This window comes from Talpa europaea, assembly GCF_964194135.1.
Source record: "Talpa europaea genome assembly, chromosome: 9".
Lineage (NCBI taxonomy): Eukaryota > Metazoa > Chordata > Mammalia > Eulipotyphla > Talpidae > Talpa > Talpa europaea.
This window is the reverse complement of record NC_140076.1, coordinates 36700632-36721101: the sequence shown is the minus strand read 5'-3', so window position 1 is coordinate 36721101 and position 20470 is coordinate 36700632. Positions and strand designations below refer to the sequence as shown.

Sequence of the window (20470 nt, the reverse complement as noted above, 5' to 3'; positions counted from 1 at the left end):
ATCTTTCCATTAAGCCATATAACCTCAAGTATAGCGTTTCTGTAGAATATCAAGGTAGACGTGACATAATATTTTACAAAGAAGCCATTTGCACATGAGTAGATGAGCATAGAGTTTGGATATTTGTATATGTGTGTTTCTTTTAACAGAGAAATGATTGTTTATGTTTACTGAATACTTTTCCTTCATACTGATTTCAAATGTTCAATTTTCAGAAATGACCTCCTTGCCACTTTCAGTTTGGAGACCCAAGCCATGCTGTGTTGTGCTTTGGTATAGAATCATATAATCTGGTCTGGTTTTATTTCTAGAAATGTCCATATTTATCAACCCCACTATCACTTACTGCAGGTGAGGGTTTATCTGAGACCCCAACATGTGTATGACAATATGCACTTCTTAATCACCAAGTATTATATACTTGTGTGAGTTACCTTAGATGCCTCTTCATCATTCCAGGCCCACTTTGCCAAACCAGTTCAATGCTGGGTCATTTTGCTTATTTGATGTTGGAGCATGCACAGAGCAGTTACAGTAAGTAGAGCAGGTGTTTATAACTCTCTTCAAAAATAGACAGACAAAATGATGAAATTTCAAGCATTTCGCCAAAGGCATATGAGACACACTGCTCTGTTACCTGGGGTCTCTTAATTCCAGGAATGGGATTATTGTAATTCTAGCATGCTGCCTGAGAATATGAATTAATTTCAAAATTGGCATAAGCAATGCAAATTAAGATGGAAGCACTACTACAAGATAAAATTATGTAAGAGATCCCAAATGATTCTGCTCTATTTGACTATCCTCTTTGCTGTTCTTTTCCGTTGTTGGGGCCAACTGAGAGTTGATTGTGCAGATACGGAAAGATTTGTGGCTTTTAGCCAGTGGTAGCATATCTTATTGAAATGTGGCTTCTTAAGTATGACAAGTGTATTTATCTTAATTTCAACTTAACGTTATGTATTCCAGTCTCATTTTGTGGGTTTAAACATTACACTAGAAACAGAACAAGAACATCTTGAATGACATTCTAAGACTTAAATAGTGCAAGCCGGGGTTCCTTGCCAAATTTTCCTCTCTGCTCTCACTGAAATAGCTTTTGCACTGCAGCGCTGTGACAGGGGGAGGTGAAACTGTGAGAGTGGTTTGCTCAGTTAGTCTCAATTTGCAGTGGGGTGCATGCATCCTATGTTCACACAGATGCTGCACTCTGCAAAGACTAACACAGACACCTGGTCTTCAGCGAAGGGGATTAGGAAATGCCTCCTTTGTGGATGGTTTTAGGATCCCTTTTTAAGCAGCATCAGTCCAACCACAGGCTGGTAGAGAATTAAAGGAGAAGGAATGTAACCCTTGCCCACCAACTTTCATCCCATGAACATGTAGCAATTAGTTAATGATACTACTTTTCATAGTTTGTTCAGCTATGTAAGTTGACTGGATCCATGTTTGGGGGAGTCTTGTCTAAAAATATTAGACTTTAAAAGAATTCAAACTTTGGGAAGGAAAGATCTTTAATACTAAAATGGAAATATATATATCTTTCTCTCTATATATAATCCTTATCTCCAGTCCTGCTGCTGCTTCATTCCGGTGGCCATTGCCTGGTCACTAGGAAAAGAGACTGTATAGATTAATATACTTTTGATCCTATCTACAAGGCTGTTGCAGGGATGAATGTGTAAGAACCAATGTTGTGCCTTATCTTAATCTTGTTTATGTTGCTAGTTAGATGAAAAGGACAGACAGGCTATGGGATCTTATGAAAAATGCTTCAGGGGGATTAACTGGAGTTTTAAAGTTCAAACCCGAACCAGATCCTACCCATTTGCTAGTCAATCTGAGGCAGAGAAGAATGATGGTTTAAGGTGGACCCTGAGCAGCTACACACACAGGACAGCAACAATTCCTTACACCCTGGGATAACCATACTCTGCCACAGACTGTAAGGCCCACATAGTGTGAAATGATAAATCCTTGATTTGGACTCAAGGACTGATTAAAACCAAAAATGACCCAACCCAGCAGGCTAATCTTGCGTTTTTATACCCTGCTCACTTCTATTGTGTTACTTACCCCCCAAAATTAGAAAATCACTAGTTTGTGTCTCTAATTTTTTTTTCTAGGGTATCTGCTTATAACCTTCCTCTATCTTCCTGCTCTGCATAGCATTTTTTTTCTTTGTTTCCTTTGGGTTAATGAGCCCAGGATGGGAAGGAAGGAACTTAGCATCACAGAGGTATTGGAAGGTGCCATGGGGGTTGCTCATGGTAGGGATCTAGAACAGCAAGCCAGGATGTGGCCTGGTGTGTGTGACAGGGAACACAGCGAGTGGTGGTCACTCTGGGGTCCATGAAGTCCTCAGCAAGCAGTGGCACTCACTCAGGTGAGGTTGATGGTCAGGGGTCCAGCAGCAGCTAAACCAGCCTCGGTCTTTCCTGTCTTGCAGGTCTAGAGACTTCTTCGCTGAGAAGTAGGGAAGGCCAAAGGCAGTGGTTCCCCACCTCAGGTAGCCAGTTATTGAATGGTCCCAACAAGGTCAGATCCACCAGAAACATTTCTTCTTCACCTTCTTGGTTTTCCGTCTCAAGTCCTGTTTCTCAGGGACCGGTGGTTCTGCTAGGGACTTTGGGGGAGGAGATGCCTCCTCAACTGGTTCCACTTCCTCCAGACTCTGTAGCACTTCATGGAACCTGCCTTCCTGCTGTCGAAAATCATATTCTACACTGAAAAAACACAGAGAGAAAAGGAGGAAAGTAAATTTAAACCAGCACATACTGATTTAGCATCTCTAAGAGAGCATCTTCCATTGACATGAAAGAGGGGCTTTGAGAAACTAGGTACTGTGTAACATTAGGGATATTATGCCACTCCTCTGAACCTCCAGCTCCTCATTGATTAAATTGGCATCTCAAATGCCTTCCTCTTGGGGATGTTATTAACTTTAAATGAAGCATGAAACAGGGCAGTCTGATAGTAGGCATTCCAGTAAATATTGCACCCATCTCTCTCTTATACCTACTATGGCTTCTAATTGTCAATTTTTTTACACATTACCTGCAAAGCTGCCTCATTATAAAAGGTCTAAATAATACAGAGAAATAAAACTGACAACCGTTTCCTTATCTGTAACGTGGACATTATAATAACACCTATCTCAAAGACTTTCTTTAGAATTAATGTCTCGAGCGTGAGAATACAAATGAAGCTTTAGAGTAGTGCCTGGCAGGTAGTAAGCCTTCCATATGAGTAAGCTTCTATTACTGTGATTGTTATCATCATTACCATTATTACTACTAATATGTCTTGCTCTTTGCCTTCCTTCTCAGTGGTGGGTCTTGGAGAGCTTTACATTATGCTTAGTACTTCTCAGCATAGACATATTTAAACACACTCCTTTCATGCCATTTCCTAATTCCACCTTTTTTGGTGGTGGTTATTTTACTTGTGTGTTTGAAGTTGTTACTGTACAGACCCTGCTGTATTGTCTGCACAGAGGTCTGTGAGGTAAACCCAACATTGCTGGCAAGCAGGGTTCCCAAAAATTCAGCAGGAGCACAGAAGCTCTGGCATGCACAGAGTAGGTGCTTTGAAGACTTGGGAAGGAGGCCTCAGGAACAGTCAGCCTGCCTGTCATCCTGGCTAAACCTCCCCACAACCTGGAGAGCCAGGCCAGAAAGCTGGACTCCTGTAGTCATCCCTGCAAGCTGCCCAAAGATCCCTTTGGCCTTCAATGTCTGCTGTCCTTCTTTGGAAATTTACTTCTGGAGGAGTTCCCAGTGTCCAGGTGCTTGCAAGCAGGCTCTTAACACTTTCAGCTGTGTGTTTCCTGGTTTCAGAGCAGAGTTCTCAGAAGGCCAGAGATGGACAGCCAGTATAGAAGGATGGCAACTGAAAGAAATGCAGGGTCATGAAAACAGTGCCTTCCCCTGGTTTAGCAAGGAGGTAAAGGAAAAACTTTAATGTAGTAGAGGAAAGACCCCATATTTGCATGTGAGTGGCATGACTGACCAAATGGTGGCAAAGGGGTTATCATTAAACAGATACTTGTCCTTCTCAGGTAACCTCCCAGAGATCCACTGTCAACTTTAGTGTTACTGAAAAGGCAAATCAAGTTCATCATATGTGACTCAGGAAGCCACCAGTCAGTGCCTGTCACTGGGCATTCTGAGATGGATGGGGAAGGGCTGATGCCTCAGAAAGTCAAGTCACCTATCTGTGGCCTGTCCAATGGGGTGTTGGTGCTTGGGGAACATTTAGGAGGGGCCTCTGATGGTTTCATTTCTGAACTTTGGTAGATTTCACCCAGATTGTCATCCCAGCTTTTACCCTTTGCTTTCTCCCTGGTCCCTTAGACAGGGACACACTCCTACCTGACTGTAACGGAGGAAATACAGGCTGTGTTTTTCTTTGTTTCAAAGATTTATTTTATTTATTCATGCATACAAGAGCTGGGGTATAGGCCAGAGGTGCAGGGGGCGGGGGCAGGGAGTGAGAGGATTCACCAGAGACAGCAGGAAACAGAACAGGCAGATCTACTGAAATACACTGCTGAGGGGAGCAGTGGGTGAGACAGGAGAGATCAGCTGAGCCATGTGGGTTAGCTCCCTGGCTGGGAATTGAACTCATGCTACAGTGGCTGTATAGCTTCATAATGCTGAGATTAACCCCTTGTACCAACAGGGAGGCCCCAGGCTGTGTTTTAAAAAAAAAAAAAAAAATAGTGCAACTGTTTAGCTGTGAGATCCTCATTTCTCATTGTTAAACTATAGTGCCCTTATCTACAAAATGAACATGTTGCCTACTCATAAGCTGTCCTTGAAGTTTACACCACATAATGCATGTACAACATAGCACACAGCAAGGCACTGTGTATTCTGCCAGACATTCAGCAAACATTTTTGAGCATTGTCCACATGCTAGGCTCTGTTCTGTATGTGCTGGGAGAGGAGTGATGTACAGACAAACAGACATCCCTGGCCTTCTGATGTTGTAATCCAGTGGCTCTGTGTCCTCAGTAAGTGCTAGGCAAGGTTGGGAGTTATTAGAGGTCTTTTAGTCAAAGCCCAGGATTTTTCAGGAAAGTGAGAAGAGTGTTCACAGACTCATACATTGAGGCTCCCACTTCCAGGATATACTCCTGGGTACTATACCCCTGTATGTCTCTCAGCATTGGGTGGGTTTCTGTCTGTACCACCTATACCTCACTGCCTACAGTGAAAACTTAAGGAGATGGATTCAGAGACTGGGGAAGACAGAATGTAAATTCTGTCTCATCCTCACAATTTCTAGTACAGCCCAATGCAAAGGACGGAACAAGAGTTCTTGAGTGGAACATACATGGGTTTGAAATGAAACCGCACCACTTACTAGCTGAGCAACCTTGGGCAAGTTACTTTTCTTTTAAAACTGAGTTGAAATTAGGGGTTATAAAGTTACGCCACAGAAAAGTTGTGCAAATGGGACACAATAGCAGGTGAAATTCCTTCCCTCGTGTGGGACATGGTCTCTGCCCACTCACCTCTTTACTAAATCTTTCATCTCCCCATCTCAGGAACTGCATGCCTTACTTAGCTCCTCACTCATATGCTCCCCTCTTCAGTAACTGTATACCTTGTGATCAGTATCATTCATCACCCCTCCCCTCCATGTACATTCAGGGAAGAATGCACTCTTTATGTTTCTATGGAAACACCACAGGGTTCCATTATAATCACTGGGACTTAGGGAGCGCCCCACCCTCCTCTTGCAACTGCCTCCACTGGTCTTGACAATTTAAAGGGGATTGAAAGTGACTTTCTTTTCAAGGCCAGGCAAATAGCAGAGTATCAAGAAGCATGTGTGCTTTGGAAAGAAATTGATTAGTGTTTTTTAGGCCAAAGCAATTTATTAACATAAAGGAAAATAGTCCCTTTTCTTCTTATTCATCTGGTTGACAAACTGCTGTTTAGTTTGGAGGGGAAGAGAGGGAGTCGATTTTGCTTTGGTGGCAGCTGCCTTACAAATGATAAGGGAGCAGTGCCCGCTCTTATTTATTCTCTACTTGAAGCTGGGTGGAGAAGATGAGATACCCCTCAACTTCATACTCAGCCAACCCACATCATATCCAGCAACCTCTTGAAAAGGGGAATATATTGGTAACTTGGTAAGAATTCAAGCAAACTCTTTGCCTATTATTGTTTGTAAATTTTGAGGAATGAATCTGCCTTGAATTTAGTGTCATGGGAGAATACCAGTAACTTTTCCAATCTCACCTTCCCTTCTCCCCTTCTTCTTACACTTCCCACTGTTGTAACCCTACTATCTTCTGCCATTCATATTCTACATATACTCTATATTCCATGCAGGATCCTAAGAAGAGAGGCAGCTGAGTTCTTTAGTTGTGCAGAGCTCTAGCACATGAGGAGCAAATGGTGGTTAAGAAATCATTACAGGGGCCTCCCCGGTGGCGCAGCGGTTGAGCTCTGGGCTGCGAAGATGCCCGCAGCCTCTGCAGCACTGGTTCGATCCCTGGCCACCAGGTGAGGGTCCCACATGGCGTGCAGACCTCTCCTGCCGCCCACTGCTCCCCTCAGCAGTATACTTCGTCAGTCTGCCTGTTCTGCTCTCCCTCTGGCTCTGGTGAATTCTCTCACCCTCCCGCGCTTCTGACTGTACCCAGTGCTTGTATAAATAAATAAGTAAGTAAATAAGTAAATAAATCTTAAAAAAAAAAAAAGAAATCATTACAACACAGGATTCAGACCTGAGGCCATTGAGATGGCCAGGAGCATTCCAGGTCTGTGAGGATGTTCTTCTAAGGATGCATGGAATACCTGGCCCTTGGTCAGTGGTGCCCAGCTCACTGGGGAGCCTTGTACACCCAGAGAATCTGAGCATGACACCACACTGAGGGCATTTTACTAATCTAGCTGACAGATCAATGCTTTAACCATTATGCTAGGTGAAAAGCAGAAGGATGTTTCCTGAGTAATTGAAAATAGAAAGAAACATAAGTCATGGCTTGTCTGGAAGAAGAAATGGTGAAAAGCAAATAGTACATAAATACATAAACAAACAAAAGAACCAGGATATAGAAGCAGTGTCTTGGCTGGGCAGACTGAAGTTGGCTGGGTGAACCAAAAGTAGATACAAGTTTACTTAGAAACAACAGAAACATCTTACACTTATAAAGCACTTTCAAATTTGCAAGCCCTTCAGATCCGAATTCTCATTTCTATTCTCACAATAGCCAGGAAGAAGGGAAGGTCGTTATTTTCATTTAATAGAAAAGCAAGTTGAGGAAGGAAAGTCAAACCATGAAGCACAATCAGATTCCAAACCTAGTTTCCTGTTTCCTAATTCTTTGTTTTTCCTGAAGAGGGATCAGATGTTTCAGTCCAGGGCCTGGCTGTTACCCGGGTCCTATTCTAAGAAGAAATAAATAGCAGGAGCATGTTTGGATAATGTTAGGGTAGGACACATGGTAATTTAAATTCGTACTAATAAGAACAATAAAAAAGGGAGGAAATGGGGGGAAAGGAGGAATAGAGGGAGAGACGGAGAAGGGATAGGGAGGGCTGAGGAGGAGAGGGCGACTACCATCTATGGAGTGAAATCTGTATTGTAGGCACTATGCTGCAAACTTAGTTGTTCTCATGCATTTTATGATATTCTCAGCACCAGGAGAGAGATCATAGTATCTTTATTCCACAACTGAGGATACTGAGGCAAGGGGAGGTTAAGTGTCCTGACAAAGGCACATACTACTGGGCCACAGAGCCAGGATTTGAGCCCTGATCTTCTGGCTCCAAAGCCTGTGCACTCAGGTACACTGCCCTGAAAGAACTCAGTGACCCTCATCTGTGTGAGATGCTAGTTGCCAAAGGTGTGTGGAGTGGGAAGCTGGAGGAGGTGGAGTGAGGTGACACAGGGCCTGGTATACCTAAATGACCTGGAATCACCCTGTGGAACTATACCCAACCCTAATGGGGCTGCACAGAGGACCCAAAGTAGTGTTTCTTAAGTTGCAGGGAGGTTCCGCAGAGGGACTGCACACCCAGAGAAGCCAGAGAAGGTGGGTGCTCCCTTAGAAAGCTGATTGCTCAAGGAAATATCTGGGCTCAACAATATGAGGTCTGGGGTAGGCTGCCTAGGTCTACCCTGGACCTTTTGCACTCCCTTCTCAGCAGGGCATCTTCCTCTTCTATAAATAAAAGCAGTGGCAAGTCACTGCCACAAACCATATACTCCAAGCAAGTTAGCTAAGAAATAAATTTTTCCCACCTCCCTGGTGACAAAACCTGTTCTAACTCCCTCTCCACCTCTTCTTCATCTCTGTAGGAATGTTTTTCTGGGTCCTCCTGCCACAGAACCCAGGTACACCAATGATTGATTGGCCTCCAGCAACTTTCTTTTTTAAAGAATTTGTTGTAAGAATCAATGGAATCAGCAAGGGTAGTTTAAACCCTATCCGCTTGGATAAATCATGCCACTTTAGTAAGTGTCTTTAGGGAAGAATTCCAGTCTGGGAAAGTAGGTTGGTCTGTTTATTTCCCTCCAACCTAGAAGAGATGTTGTTCCTAAAACTTTCTTCTAATGAACAATTTGCTCATTTTTATTGAGTATGATTTTAAGCTTCCAACTCACAGTCATTTCATGTTAGCATATGTACCCCTTCTCCTGGGGCATCTGTCTATTGACAGATCCTCAGAGTATCCCAGCTTCTTCTCTTAGCACATAAAGTAGGACCAAGATGCAGAAATCTTCACTGCTTATTGCTATAAAAGAAAATCTGAGTTCTGGGTTCTATGGTTCTGTCAGGGTCTTCATGTTAAGCCTCAGAAAGGGATGGTCATCCCAGAGAACTTTAACACTATATTCCTGGTTATACAAGGGTGAAAGATAAGCAGGGAAAGGACAGGAGAAGCCTTTGAACATAAGACTGGGTTAAATCCTAGTTCTGTTGGATCTTGGACAAATCATATTACCTCCCTGAGTCTCAGTTTCCCCCTCTGTAAAATGGGAATATTAACCAGATCCACATTTTAGGGTGGCTGGGAGTCGGAAAGGAGACAATATGTGTATAGCGTTTAGCACAATGCCTGGCGCAGTGCCTGGTTTGACAAATGGAAATGATCTGCTCTGCATTAACGTGATAAAAAAATAATGATTGGGTCATTCTATGGTCAACTATGGCCCAGTGCCAGCAGCCATCCGTTTGCTATTCCTGTGAAACTCAGCTTGCTTGATTTTACATTTATGTCATGTTTCAGCCTCTTTAGCTATTAATGCATTAAGATAGATTTCATTTTTATTGCAGATAAATTGCTGATGCTGTAAATTCTGGTTCTTTTCCCTTACACTCTGGGGAGAAGAGGAAGGGAATAAAACTACCCAAGAGAAACAAGAACTAGATGCAAATGTCTTGCAAAACAACCTGTAGGTGCTCTGAGAAATGTCCACATGTACGCTAAACTCTATGCCTATTTTCTAGAGAGACAACTTAAGTTGTGTTTGATGGAGGTTATTTTATGGGTGCTGGATAGTATTGCTGTACAGTTCACATTCCAGCATTTGAAATGAAGGCTGCTTACTTCATATCGAAATGTAATGAGAGCTGCAAATGCATCTGTGATTACTAGGAAGAACAGATATGCTGTGTATTTTGCAGTTTCATGGTGGTCTTCGTTGATGGCCAGAGAGAAAACTGTGGCTGCAAGATGGGGCTCTCATAGTTTACCTGGCTGCATGCTGAGAGAACATCATAAACATACAAGAGGAAACTACTGAATCATTTAAGTGGAGAGTTGGTTGCTAAACCCACAGAGCATGTTGCATTTCTGGTGAGATTCCCTCTTCACTGGTTATGTAATAGCTTTAAGTAGCAGGCGAGGTCAAGGTCCAGTGGCTAAAAAGCTTGACCATGGATGGACACTCAAGGAAGTTGCTTAGCACCACTGACTACATGACCCCAGTTGCCTCCTGGAGCTCAGCTGCTACTTTGGAAGGATGAAGCCCTGGTTCACCTCCTGCTGTGCTCAAGGCTGAATGGCTTTGTTCTGTGTTCCCGGAAGCCTCTCTATGATCAGTTCTGAATATCAAAACTGTGAGGGGCAGCACTAGGCACTGGGATGCTGGTTGCCAAGTACAGAGGGAAGTGCTTTCAGTAAATCTCCATTTTAATAGCTGTGACCTCTTCTCTGTCTGGTTTAGAAAGAGTTCTAACAGTGGAGGAGTAATACTGATGAAGTTGTGAATTTTGAGGAAATAAGAGAATAGTGGAGGATTTAACACTCAGCCTGAATCTTCCTTGGTTAGGGAGCATGGGGTGGTGTCTTCTCTCAAAGGGGGGTTAGTGCCAGGCAGCGCTGCACACCCACTTTTTCAGGTGTTGTAATTGCTCCTCTAGGACCTAAAAGCAGGCAGTTTTTAGCATTCAGGCATTGGGCCTGGGAGCCGGACTGGGCATTAATTGGTCTTAACCTTAATTGGAGGAGGAATGGCAGCAGGAATTGCCACTGGATTCCTGATCTCAGATGAGGCTGGAGGAGGAACTGGGAGATGTGGGAGGAAGGAGAGACTACAAATGAATCCCCTAGGTGATGAATAATGCAAGCCTGGGCTCCAAAGTGGACTAAGAGAGACTCATTTTCTCCTCTCATTGGTAAGAGGAGGCATCAGAAGATATGCTTACTCCATGAGCAAGGCCCCTCCTATTTCCCTCCACTCTCACCTACACTCCCTAGTGAGGCTTTCAACCACCATCTAACCCTATAATTGGAGCCAAGCAGAAAAGCAAGTTATCATTCCAGTGATGCATTTACAACAAAAAAGTGGTTGCTGGGCTATTTCATTAGCAATAATTTTCTATTCATGGACATGTAGATTGGTGGTCACAAAAGTTTTCAGTAAATTAACTGCCACCATCCCCTTTCAAGACCTCTGTTTTACCTGACTGAATGTTTTCCAAGCTTTGCTGGATCAGACCTTCGCAGGAATCATGCAGTAATGATAGATTCCTATTCAACACCCATCCCTCTGATCCAGCAGGCTTGGGAAGTGGCGTAATGCCAAACATCCATTATTTAGAGATACCCACAAGACTCTGATATAGACAGCACAGGATCCCATTTTGAGAACACTAGTTAGGGTCTGCATCTAAAACACAAACCCTCACAATGCCCCTGGCTCAATAGAACTCAGTCATATAACATCTGTAGAGATAATACCCACTCAGCTGCTCTGATGTCTGAAGGCCACATGCTGTGCAGTCTGTCTAGCAGGTACACACAACTGGGTTCTGATCTTGTCATTGCCAGTTATTAGTTCCAGAGTAATTGTGCAGGAGGCTCTGTCTCTCAGCCTCAGTTGTTTAATTTGAATATTGTGTGTCTGACCCTTCGGATCCTCAAAGTCCTCATCTATAAAGGGAAGTAACTTTAGTTCACTTGGTGTAAGGATTGAATAAAAAAAATGAAGGTACTTTCAAGGCCAGTAAATAGTAGATGCTCATTAAGTGGTATCTCTCTTCTTTCTCTCACCTGCCATCATTATTGTAAAAATCATTCAAAAGAAGGTATTTATTTAATAATATGAGTAGCTTATGAATTATAAGGGTTTCATCTGAGTGTATTAGTTTCCTGTTGCTGCTGAGACAAATTACCACACACCTAAATGTTTAAAACAGCACAAATTTTGCTCTTAGAGTTCAGAAGGTCAGAAGTCTCCCAGACCTATAAAATCAAGGTGTCTACGGAGCTGAGTTCCATCTAAAAGCTCTATAAGAAAATCTGTCCCTTGCCTTCTTGATTTGTAGGAGCTGTGGTTTGTAGAAGCTGCCCACCTTCTTGGTTTGTGCTATCACTTCAACCTTTTCTTCTGTTGTCATATAACCTTTTCTACCTCTGCCTCTCCTGCTTCCCTTCTTCCCTTAGAAGGATCCTTGTGATTACACTGGCCCACCTGGACTATCCAGAATTCTTGCCCTGTCCTGAGATCCATAACTGAATCACATGTGCAAAACTCCTTCTCCATGTAAGTAACATGTTCACAGGGCCCAAGAGTAAGGATGTGGAAATCGCATAAGGCCATGATTCTGCCCAGCACAGTGGATTTTGATGTTTTTACCAAAAAGGCCTGCAAATTTAATACCTTAATCTCTAAATCCCCTCTACCAATGAGGTCATTAGGCAGTTCTATTGAAAGGAAATATATTTTGCCTGGAAGGATTTTATGGTTTTCCACAAGTCAAAAGTTGCCTTTCCTACTACTTCTTTGCTCAGAAATGCTGGGTAATAATGTTGGATGGCCACATGAACAAGGATCTCAATGTCCTGTGAAATTGCAACAAGCTCTGTGAGTCATCAAAGGAAGATTTGATTAGTTCCTATCTTGTTGAAAATATGTAGTGTTCCAGGTATTTGAAAACTGACAATCCATGTACAACCTTCAGTTATTGTTTGATGCAGTTAAAAAAAAAAAAAATCTAAGGAGGATCTGCTACCTAGAAAATCCCTCTCTCTAATAAGAACATGTTTGATTTAGACCCTCCATATCTGTCCCCATTGTTACACAGGATAACAATGAATTTGCAATCTCAAGCCCACTACTATTTTTTATTCTTCCCTTGGGCAATATAAGCATCCCCTTCTTTGATGAGAATCTATGGGGAAAAGAAACTATGTATTATACCCTGGCCCAAGACTTGGAGGCCCTGGCTATTTGCTGAAGGAAAGAAATTCATGAACACTGTATTCTGATGCAACAGGATAACAGGCATAGAGAGACAAATAATGCCTGGCAGGCCTCCTCCGAGAGACATACAAGGCTCTCAGAAGAACTGGATTTAAGCTCAAGAGCAGGAATCATCCAAAGTAGGGCAGTGAAGGCATTCCAGGAGCTGAGGCACCCAGGCCCAATACAACACAGGTGTTTGAAGTCAGCTATGAGACTAAAGAGAAATGAGAAAACAAAAGCTAAGAAGATTGGCATTAAAAAATCTTATAAACCTAGCTAGGAAATGACAAGAAGCAGGACAGAATTGTTTGGTAGATGACTGACATAGTCAGATTCTACTTTTCAGGAAATTTGGCAGTCTTTGCGAAGGCTTATTTGGGATGGGACCAAAGCAAGCTATGGCAAAAGGACCAGTTAGAGTTCAAGTGACAAGTGATAAGGGCCTTTACCAGCCAGAGACAGGGGGCTAGAGCTAAGAGGCTGGATCTATTAGGTAGAATTGTAGCCAATTTTTGATGTGTGTTGTGAAGAAGATGAGTCAGGTGATGGAGCTATGATTTCTTTATGGAGTCATGGTTAATGCTGTTGAACAACAGATGAAATATGGAAAGAGAATTTTGTGAGGGGAAATAATGAGTGTGTTTTGGTATATGGTAAATTTGAGATATCAAAATATAAGCAGCTATAGTTAGTTTAAACACACACAGTTAAATGTTTGATACTGGGGCTTGTTCAACACTGAGATAAAGGGCATTTTTCTGAAGCTGCTGTTATATACTGAAGAGAGAGAGAGAGGGATAGAGAGAAGAAGAGAGAGAGACAGAGAGAGAGAGAGAGAGAGAGAAGAGACCATGAAAGAGGTAGAGAAGGTAGACTCACAGTAATAAACCTAAAATCCATGAGCACAATTTAAGCCTGAATAGATATTAAGGTAGACCCCTGGCTAAAAATAGCTCTTCCATTTCTCTCCCTAGTACTTTTCAAATCTCACATGGTTAAACTTTCCCTTCAACCCATTGAAAAAAATTTTAATTCTTGCCTGCTCTTTATTTCCAGTTTCCTAAGCAACATGCTTAGATAGTAGAAGAAAATTTTGCCAAGAAAGACTTCCAATTTTTTTCCTTCAAACATTTGAAGCATTTCACAACTTAAACCAAACAGATTTTTCCTGGGAGGAGTCACGTCCAGAAATAAATGCATGATCATTGTAGTCCAAGTCCTCCAAAGAAGTGCTGGGGCTATTTTTAGAGTGAAGGTGAAGATGAAGAGCTGGAGACATGGCTGGAGGAGCAGAGAACTGGGAGCGGGAGGGAGCAGGCTGTGGCTCCAGGAGGCCGCATGCCCTTGAGCAGAGGAAAGGCAGCACATTCCCTCGGGTGTCATTTCCCAAACTTCACCATCTTCATGGGTTTTGCATAATTATTATATTTTTTGCTCTCTAACTTAATTAACTTTTCAAGCAAAAACATTTATACCAAATAGGCAATATCACTTTTGACAATAGAGAGCGGCATCATTTACAATGAATACTTGGGTGGGTGGGGGGGGGGCTCATCTTCAAAGTAATAAGTTTTCATTAAAAAACCATTGCATTCTGGCTAGATACTGTTGCTTTCCTATGGCTATGAACCTGATACCTACTCTCTCCAGGCAAAGATGTGTGATAAGCAAGTATTAGAAAGGTTTTGCAGACATCGTAGCTCCCATCTCAGATTTGCCCCACCGGGGAAGAAGGCTTGAAATAAATTTGAAAAGAGAACAACTTTCTCACAAGGTAATTCCATGTTATTTAATCTTGGGTACTACAAGTGACATTCGCCCAACACTTTAAAGATTGCCCTAGAATTAACAGTAAGGAGGGGTAAGGAGAGTAACTGGGGAATGCACAGACTGGAACCAGCCCGAGGCATGGCGCCCCTGCCCATCATCTTCCCCTGGAGCCTGCAACTATCAAAATTCAAAGGAGGCCATTCTCCCTGCTGTATAGAATGCATGGAATCTTTTGGCATTACTGTTGGTGCTTGCTCCTTGGTGATATGGGATCTGCCAAAGTGATCTATGGTAAGAAGAAAGCCAAGGAGTTTGAAGGTGGGGGGGTCAGGCTGAAGGTTCCTCTTAAAGCAGAAAGAATGAGTCGTATAGAACCAATAGTCCTACATGTCTTGGTGGGAGCAAGTAATGTGAAAGCAAGTAATGGTCACAGCCTTTGTCTTAAGTGGCCACTTAGCAAAACTTATGTGCTACTAACCTAACAGCAACATCTCCAGAGAAGAAGACCCAGCAGGCAATCCATCAGTAGCCCATGCACTTTATAAACAGTGACGTGCACTGCGCCCATCCATCATCAGGGAGTGAGACCAAAGCTCAACAAGGCCCGAGGATGAGTATTTCTCATCAATTATTCATTAGTTTGTAAGATCTGACTTTCCAGGACACAACATAGGGTTTGAAGTCATTTGAAATGTTGAAAAAAAAATGACAACTCTCATCTTCCCACTGTTACAATGATGGGGATGTTGTGCTGATCTCTTTGCTTTCATCAAATTAATTGCGTATTCCTTCACAATGGCTTAGACACAAGGATATAGATACTGTCTGAGCGAACAGTCTGGTTTTGAATGGTAATGAGGGATGGATGCATACACTGCCTGTTCTTGGAAAGCTGGGAAGGATGTGTGCATGTAGGTTTGCTAACCCAGCCAGGGGTGTGACTTAATTTAGAATGTTTGCTTGGGATGTTTGAACTAAGTACTAGGAAAATGCAAACATCTTCAGTCTTATTGGAAGGTCATAGTTTAGTCAAATATTGCTCCTTTTAATTCAGTGTGGAGCATAAGAACATCAGAACTGGAAAGGGCCCTAGGGACCATCTAATTAAAGACCTCATTTTTCAGATGAAGAAACTCAGAGGCCAAAAATGATTTGCCCAAAGCCAGGCCCTGAAACTCCCAGTAGACTAAAAAATAAGCACTTATCCTTTTCACTTGCATCGTCTAAATAAAAAGTCATCTTAAATAGAAAATACATCATTTGGCTGCTGAAGAGCCTGTCTACAATTTAAATGGAGGTTTGTTAAAAATAATTCTTGTTTATGATGGATAGTGGTTTTTTGCCCTCCCTACCTGTCTAGACAGTCAATAATTCTTGTTCTAATGACTAGGACATTTCTTTAACATATGAGATGTAAGTAAAAGAAGGAGCAAAAAAGGAAAGTAATTGATAAGACTGACTACTTTTCCAGGGGCCCCTTTCTAAAGGACATTTTCTGTGAGCAGTCTGAAAATTGTGTTATTTCATAAAAATATCTTGTCCTGTGGCTCCTAGCTTTGAGGAATTGGCAGTTCAATGAGAAAATACTGAAGTAGAGGGGTCTAAGTATGGGGGTTCTTGACTTCCAGAACCCTCATCCCTTGTTAGAATGAAATTTCAGATTCTGCCAGAGAGAATGAATTTTTTTTTAAAGACTCAGGCAACCCAATTAGGTTTCAGTTTGCTGAAGTCTTGAGCTGCTTTCTTATCTGAGAGAGAAAAGTAATAGAGAAAGCAAAACTATACACTTTTGTCAAGTAAAATTAGATGCCATCCACTGAAGTGACTCTTTTGATGTTTTTCCACCATGCTTCTGAAAGTGGCCTTTCAAATAAGGAGGCACTCATTTTCCCAGCAATAACAGTAATAGGTCCTTGGATTTACACAGAGGTTTTCAGTTGCTAGAGGCATGCACATATATTACACTTTTTGGCCCACATGTCAGCTCTGATGGGATCCTCATACTGCAGATGAGAAAACTGAGCCCTAAACAAATCAGCGAACATCAGACTTGGGGATTTTGACTCCAAGTTTAGTGCTTTCACCATCCTATGATGTTTTCCTTCTATTTCTTATAAAAATGCACTTTGTTGCCACAAGTTTATCCCCTGCTGGAAGGAAATGATGTACCTAGAATAAACAAAAAGTGCTTAACACAGTTCTTGACATAATGTACCTGCTGAGCATGTGATTGCTACTGTTGAGGAAAAGGCAATGTGTTAGAAAAATCAAAGTCACAAGGTTTGGGATCAGAAAGAACTAGATTGGAGTCCTGAGTCTTGCCCCTTCTGGTCTCTGAAAATGTTTTTTTTTTTTATGTGCCAGGCCTTAACACCCCAGGATATTAACATTACTTCACAAGGTATAATGGTGAAGTGAGATACAGATGTTCATGCAGACAGAGCACTGTGCCTGCATTTAATGTTCAATAAAGTGTAGGGATGATTACCTCAAAAGGATTTTCTCATAGATCTTATTGCAAGGAAACAAAGTAAAGCCTGTGTTGAAACCAGATGTTCACATTTCAAAGTTAAATACCTTGTTTTTTAAGCCCAGGCTTCAACAACCTCCTATGTTTGCCTTCCTCTCGACTTTCTGCATCTAAGGGAGTTTATGGGAATGTCTTGTGGACCCTGCAAATTCCATGCTCTACAATGCCTCAGTTGAGGCCAAGTACCTGTATATGATGCATGCCGTGTTCTGGCAGGTGCTGCAATTGTTGAGATCTTGGCCAGTTCGATAAAAGTTGCGCCTGCAAAATAGAGCATTCGCTGGGTAAATTCATGTGAAAAGCCCCATGAGATGCATGCATTCTGCTTGTTCCTATAGCTCAGTATTGCAATTCTTGTTGGTAGCAACACTCTGAAGCTCCGTGACTGTTACAAATAAAGAAACAAGAAGCCCATGTTCTTAGACCCTCACATTTCTATAAAGGTTTAAGCATTTTCAAATCTGAGGGTTTTTAATGCTAATAATAGTCTTGTGAAATGAGTCAGTTATTCTTACCTCCACGTGATAAATGGAGAAACAGGGACTTTGTAAATGAGCAGAAGGGAGATTGTTAAAATTATTGACCTCTTAGTGCAATGCGTATATCTGAGTATCATCATGGTGCTTCTCTCTTATGAGGCAATGTTGACTCTGATTCATATCAGCAAATGGGAGTTAATTCCTCCTTCTCTTACCCTTTTTTTTTATTAGCTTTAGCCATCCATTCTTCTCAGCTTTGAGGAGCACATTTTCAATGGGCAAATATTCTCCACCCAAACAAATAACTTTCTTCCCTCCCAGATTGGTGACAAGTCACTCAAGAATGTGTTTTTTATGACATTTTTTGGAGATTTTTTATTGTAATGCCACTTCATTTCCTGTTTAGTTGATGAATGATGGACTGGCCCAAATCATCAAAGTAGTCAGCAGTGGGGAAAGGCCAGTTGTAAGCGCTGTGACCACCTCGAATCCTTTGACACATAGCCATAGCTGAAATACTGTGCAAATGCTGTAACTTGCCGTGAGAATTGGGGTAGAGGAAGTACCTGCATGCTATCATTTTCCCCCATCATTTGTCAATGGGACCCCCATATTAATAAAAATCATGTTTGACCTGCTGCTTCATTTCCCACTTGACATCAGGAAACAAAAACAAATAGTCATGGTAACCCATCAAAGCTGAGAAGAAAATGGAACCCAGTCAGGTCTGCTTATGATGTGGGGAAACATCAGAACCTCAAATATTTTGGAGAAATTTTACTAACAGAAATCCATGCTCTCTCTGTCCTGCTCTGACAAATGACTCAACCCAACAGTGCTTACAATATGTATATGTATGCGTGTGTGTGTGTGTGTGTATACACACACTTATACATATACATAATGTTTACAGTATGTATATATACACCACCTTACCCTTCTGTCAGAGCTCGAGCTTTCTCCAAGTCTTGAATTACATTCAAAAGGACTTTAATTTTCTCTTGGTTGGAGTGTAAAGATTCCTCCACAGATTGTAGCCTGCCTTGGAGGTCGCAGAGTTCACCCTGTGCCAGGTGAATCTGATGAATCCCCCCGATCTCCCTGTTGCTCTGAAGTTTGGTCTCCATCTTTGGGAGAGAGGATGGGAGGTGATTGCTTCCTGGACAATTTTGAATCTCTGGGGTGTCAGATTGGGTGGGGTTCTTCACCATCTGCTCCTGACACAAGGGGGCAGATTTTGATGCACTGTCAGGTTTTGGTGACAGCAGGTCCTGGTGACTGTTACTCGATGAAGGACAATCTGAAGCACCCCCTGAGTGGGCTGGCTGGCTGTGGGAGTCCGGTGAGGGGCAGCTGTGAGTCCGTGGAGGTGAAGGAACACACATTTCCTTTGACTGGGATGACAGTGAGCCAAGGTCCTTGTTATCAGAGTCATCTTTGGGCAAAAGCAATTCAGGTGTAAGTTTCCCTGTGCCTGGCATGTGGTCGGCACCGCTGGTGGCATTTAAGCAGGAGGACAATCTTTCTGAATCTGATGACACCACTCTTCTCCCATCACCTGGACACATATCAACCAAAGCGGGTATGGAGTTGTTTATTTCAGTACACCTGTCTGGGCTGACAGTGGACTCTCCAACTGCCCAGGTAGGACTGTGATAAATATCATCTGGGACCTGAATGGCAGCTGTTGCCTTTTCTGAGGCTCTCCACATCCCCGCTTCCAAGCATATGCTAACTGGACCATTGCTTTGCACCTTGGACATTCTAGGGAGAAATGGGTGGGGCACCTTGACCCTTCGAGGCCCATCCTCCAGATGCTGAGCCAACCTTAAGTAAGCAAGGTCAGAAGACACAATGTCCTGTTCGGAGAGGTTGCCGTTGACCTGGATGGCACTTTGGGATGCTGTTGGCATTTCTACCAGGGACTTGCTGGCTGTGAGTCTCTTCCTTTTGAAAACTGGGAAATGCTTCCTGAGACTGGGGGAGGTTTGGATGGCAATGCTCCGAAAACCCCCTGCCTTCTGGGACCTGGGAAAGGAGAGCGAGTAGGTGGGGAGGTGATGGTGCCTGGGTGCTGGAGTCTTGTCCATCACAGTCGGGTCGGCAGAAGTTTGGACATCAACCTCAACTAGGCCAGGCGAAGTCTTATTGGCCCCATCTTCCTTGAATCGCACCTGCTGAGATTTGCACCTGCGGTGGTGAGGTGGCTTCACAAACTCCACTGACTCTAGGCTGTTGCGCTTTAGAAGCACAGGGCGCACTTTCATATTTTGCTGGGCCATTGAGCCTCAGTTAAAAGGACTGAAATCGTACACGTCTCCTGGGCACATTCCCTTAGGTCTTTGGAGCAGCATCTAATGGTAGCATCTCAGACACAGAGATCTGGTAGCCAGGATGGAGTGGTCCTCGCCTCTGAGTACAGGAAACTCTGCCAGCCATTCCCTGCCTATAGTTGCTCCTTAGGATCCTATAGTTGCTCCTTAGGATCTACCCTTAATGCTCTTAAAATATTATTTCATCATAGTGATAATTGCTCTTTAGATAAACAATGAGTTAGGCTAATTATTAAACATCTGATATACCAAGAGGCTGATGGATTGTTTATCAAGGGATGCCAGCAGGCGGTTTCTTCCTGGAAGAAACTTGCTGTCTTGAACAAAAAGACAACAAAAGTACCATTTAGGGGCTAGTGCCAGACTCCCAATGAGCGAATTCCAAAAGAAACTGGCTGCATCTGGAACCTACAGCTTTCTTTCCGGAAGCATCAATACCCAGTGTTAGACCTACAGGAAACTTAAACACATCTTTCCATAGATTGTAAACAGGCAGCAAAATAAAGGAGCTGAGGGTTTGCTTCTTTGATGATACATGATGCTCCTAAGGGAATGTCCCCATTTATGTCAATCATTAAGTCTTCCTTGGGGGCCATTGTTTTCTTTCATGCTGTTTCCCTTATCTTCAGTGAGGGAAATTT

The 20470-nt window shown here is 42.7% G+C and overlaps 2 protein-coding genes across 2 annotated transcripts in view; one reads left to right on the top strand and one right to left on the bottom strand.

Annotated features, from left to right (window-relative positions):
* The window catches only part of DOCK2 (dedicator of cytokinesis 2), a gene marked incomplete at both ends in the record, with an annotated part of 397682 nt that overhangs the window by 193381 nt on the left and 183831 nt on the right, over positions 1–20470 (top strand). The gene's annotated exons all lie outside the window — the stretch shown is intronic.
* Positions 2540–19778, bottom strand: INSYN2B (inhibitory synaptic factor family member 2B; the record flags this gene model as incomplete). The annotated part of the gene is made up of 3 exons (XM_084243051.1): positions 2540–2726; positions 17204–17278; positions 18433–19778. The coding sequence occupies 3 exons, from the start codon at positions 19776–19778 to the stop codon at positions 2540–2542; spliced, it is 1608 nt and encodes a 535-aa protein (XP_084099177.1).